This window comes from Myotis brandtii, unplaced genomic scaffold, assembly GCF_000412655.1.
Source record: "Myotis brandtii unplaced genomic scaffold, ASM41265v1 scaffold482, whole genome shotgun sequence".
NCBI classification, from domain to species: Eukaryota; Metazoa; Chordata; class Mammalia; order Chiroptera; family Vespertilionidae; genus Myotis; species Myotis brandtii.
This window is the reverse complement of record NW_005368420.1, coordinates 1,114,872-1,118,232: the sequence shown is the minus strand read 5'-3', so window position 1 is coordinate 1,118,232 and position 3,361 is coordinate 1,114,872. Positions and strand designations below refer to the sequence as shown.

Here is a 3,361-nt window from a genome sequence, read left to right as displayed (position 1 = left end):
CCCCCGCCCAAAGAAAATACTAAGATAAAAAAAGTTGATGAAATAGGAAATGAGAGATTGTATCAACAGAACTATATCAGTTTATGACCAAGTAACTCAATTTTGGTAACCCTTCCTTAGATATAGAAGTACTTACATTCATCATAAAATCCGTAAATTCTATTGATGCTGGCACATTCATGGTTTCCTCTGAGAAGAAAAAAATTCTCGGGATATTTGATTTTTATGCCAGTAAGAGGCAGATAGTCTCCAGTGACTGCTTCCCCCTGTCCACATAGTCCCCAAGAAACAGGTAGTTGCTTTCTGGCGGGAAACCACCGTACTCAAAGAGTCGAAGCAAATCATAGTATTGCCCATGGATATCACCTAGAAGCAAGGGTTTTGTTACACAGTGTCTTCATACTTGTAGTGCATTAACAAAGCTTTGGGAAGACATTCTTTAAACATTCATTGTACAGTGGCAATGCCTCTAATAAGGACAGTTAAAAAATGTAAGTGTATGTGTATGTCCAGAATCCCACACAAAACTCAATTAATTAATTAATTTTGTGGAAAGATTACTAATGCCTAGGCAGGCCTTCTTGCCAAGTAACATTGTTTTCCTTTCAGGTCCCTGATCAATATCAGATCTCTGACAGTTGAGTCTCCCCATACTGTGTCAGCAGAACCACTGCACTTCCAGTGAGCTCTGGCCTCATGTGAACAAAGATACACACTCAGTCCACCCTTCAGTGCATTCAGCTTTCAAACCCCCCCCCCCCATAGATAATGCTAAAGAGCATTTACTTGCTTTATCAATGTAGTCAAATATGCTAGAAGAATATAACATTACTCAAAGTTTAGTTCTTATACAGATTATCTGCTTCTATCATGTAGAAAAAAAAAGTAGAACTATAAAGCGGCACCAAGGGAGGTCTATTTTTAGGCATAACCAATTCTACTTTAAGCTTAAATGTAATTCCTATATATTCATATAGTTCAGACCTTTTCTTAGCTTTCCCTTCTGTTTCATTCCTTCCCTTTTTCAATGTTTATATTCTTTCAGCAAAATAATTTTTAGAAAATCTGAAGCACATCTAAGTAAACTAAGCCCATTAGAAGTATTGATTCTAGAGCTGTAATTACTTAATTTAAAGTAGTTCCAGGTTATTCATAAATAGCAAATGATTATGCTGGCTAATATAAGGTAATCTACTAGTATATATCTTTGCCTCAGTTACTCAATCTCAATCACATAACCATGTCAGTGTTCCAAGACTTACCACATATTTTGAGTGGTGCTTCAAGTTCTAGTAGGATAGGCTGGCTGAGAAAGATCTCTCGAGATTTTAAGCACAGTCCTCTGATTTCATTCTCCTGTAGCTGGACATTCTTACCAGGCTTGGACCCTCTTACTGTAGGGGAGAAAAACTCCAATTAATCAAAGTCAAAATACAATTTCATGTAAAAGTTGAAAGTATCTCAAAAGATACAAACTTTAGGTAAGGAGGAGGTAGAATAATAGTTTAACTCGCTTTTTAACTAATGCCTAATTAGAATCCTAAATCTTAGCCAGGATTTCAGAGATGATTCAGTGCCACCTTCTATACAAAGTTAAGACTTGTTCAGGATACTGTGTGTGAGTATGGTTAGAAAGGTCTCTCTTTTACTACCTGCTGAATTCAGACTCCCTGAGGCTTGAGGCCTCAGTTCTGCATCCAAGCCACACAATCAGCCTGTTCACCTACAGCCCGCCCACCAGGCCAGTTCTTTTTGCCTCCTGTCTCTTCTCCAGCCTTATAAATGAATTAGTATTTGCACAGCAGATTTCAGAGATTGTCCCGTTACTGAGATGTTTCTAAGAACTCCGTTTTAAAATGCAAGATTGGAATTGCTCAGACCCCCATCCCCCTCCAAATCAGTGTTTTTAAGAGGACCATGGGTATTTCTGCGGGCCCCAGATTTATCCATGAAAATTTTAAGTGTTTTCACTTCAATAAAACACAATGTAGGCTTGTTAAACATTTTTGGCAGTGCAATTTCTGTATTTTTAAATACAATTATGCCTCCACAGGGCAAAGGATGTCTGCTTGTGCTGTGAGAAAGGTTTCCCGGTAATTTGAACAGATAAAACATGAGCAAAGAGAGAAAGAAATCATAGCACAGCACCAGGCATCCTAAACTCACAAGTACCCACATCAGAGCACTCTGAGGTCTACTCACTATCAAAACGAAGCACAAGCTCTCTCCTCTGGCCTGTAACAGTTCATTTTATCGGCCGGTAGGTAGTAGTAGGAAATAAAGCAGGCATTCTTTGCATTAGAAATGAAGCGAAAACACAGGACCAGACTAAATATAGAATGCAAGCCTGTACCCTTCTACCACTAAAGCCAATAAAAAGTGATTTAGTATTAGCAAAACCACAAAATCCATCAAATTAAATCAATGTTGCTAACTTAAATTTTATTGGTTTTGGAGGCTTTATTCCTATTCAAATTACAAAATCATTTGGTTTAATAGCTGAATAAGAGCAACAGGTTTAACAGGTTTGTATCTAGCTTTGTTCTGTAATACCTAAGTAACATTACAGAGTGATCAAAATTACAAGTAAAAAACCCCTGACATTTGCTGAGAATTTTTTCCCATTATAAAGGGCTGTGTCAATGTTTGAGAAACATTGTCCTAGAGGCAAAGCCATCATACGGCCTGAATAGTCACTGAAACCACGCAATTTTCTGAAGAAACAAGTTTTGAGCAGAATTAAACTGTGTAAAGGAGTATATTTTTTTCTTTCAATGAAAGATAATGAATAAGAAAAGATCAAATTCTTGAAACACACAAAAAGAAAATAAGAGCGCTGGATTTGGAGCCAGGTGCCCCAAGTTTCTGTATTGGTTCTATAGCTTTGGCCAAATCACTACTTTAAACCTCAAAATATGTAACTGAACTAAATGACTAGCCAGTCTCTTGATCAAATTGTGAAACAAGAAGCAATTAAAGGAAAAACATAGTAATAACCTTTGAGGGAAGATACAAAACAAATGCATATATAACACAACAGTAACTGAGCAACAAAAAGTGATTTTTCCACAGCAATTTTTCTCTCTCGCTAAACATCACATATTAGAGAATTCAAGAAACACTCCCGGTGGAAAGATGATGTGTTCCTTGATTCACTGGCCAGAAAACCCCAATCATTAGTGATTTTACCACAAGTCAGCCAGAAACTTGGGCAGACTGCCCAGCAGAAAATTTTATTTTTGGCTTGGAGGGGACTCCTAGAAGCTTCTGGTTTCAACCTGAATCGTTTTCAGCAGAGCCCCACATTTGTGAATGAAGAGCCCACTCTATTTTTCAGGAGTCTATGTAAAAATTGACTTAC

General features: G+C 37.5%; 1 protein-coding gene across 1 annotated transcript in view; it reads right to left on the bottom strand.

Annotated features, from left to right (window-relative positions):
• PPP1CC (protein phosphatase 1, catalytic subunit, gamma isozyme) overlaps nt 1–1,416 on the bottom strand; it is a gene marked incomplete at its 5' end in the record, with an annotated part of 7,063 nt that extends 5,647 nt beyond the window's left edge. The window contains 3 exon segments of the mRNA XM_014547706.1: nt 137–226; nt 229–366; nt 1,263–1,416. Coding sequence (XP_014403192.1) covers nt 137–226; nt 229–366; nt 1,263–1,416 — 382 coding nt within the window.
• Between the last annotated feature and the right edge of the window lie 1,945 nt (nt 1,417–3,361).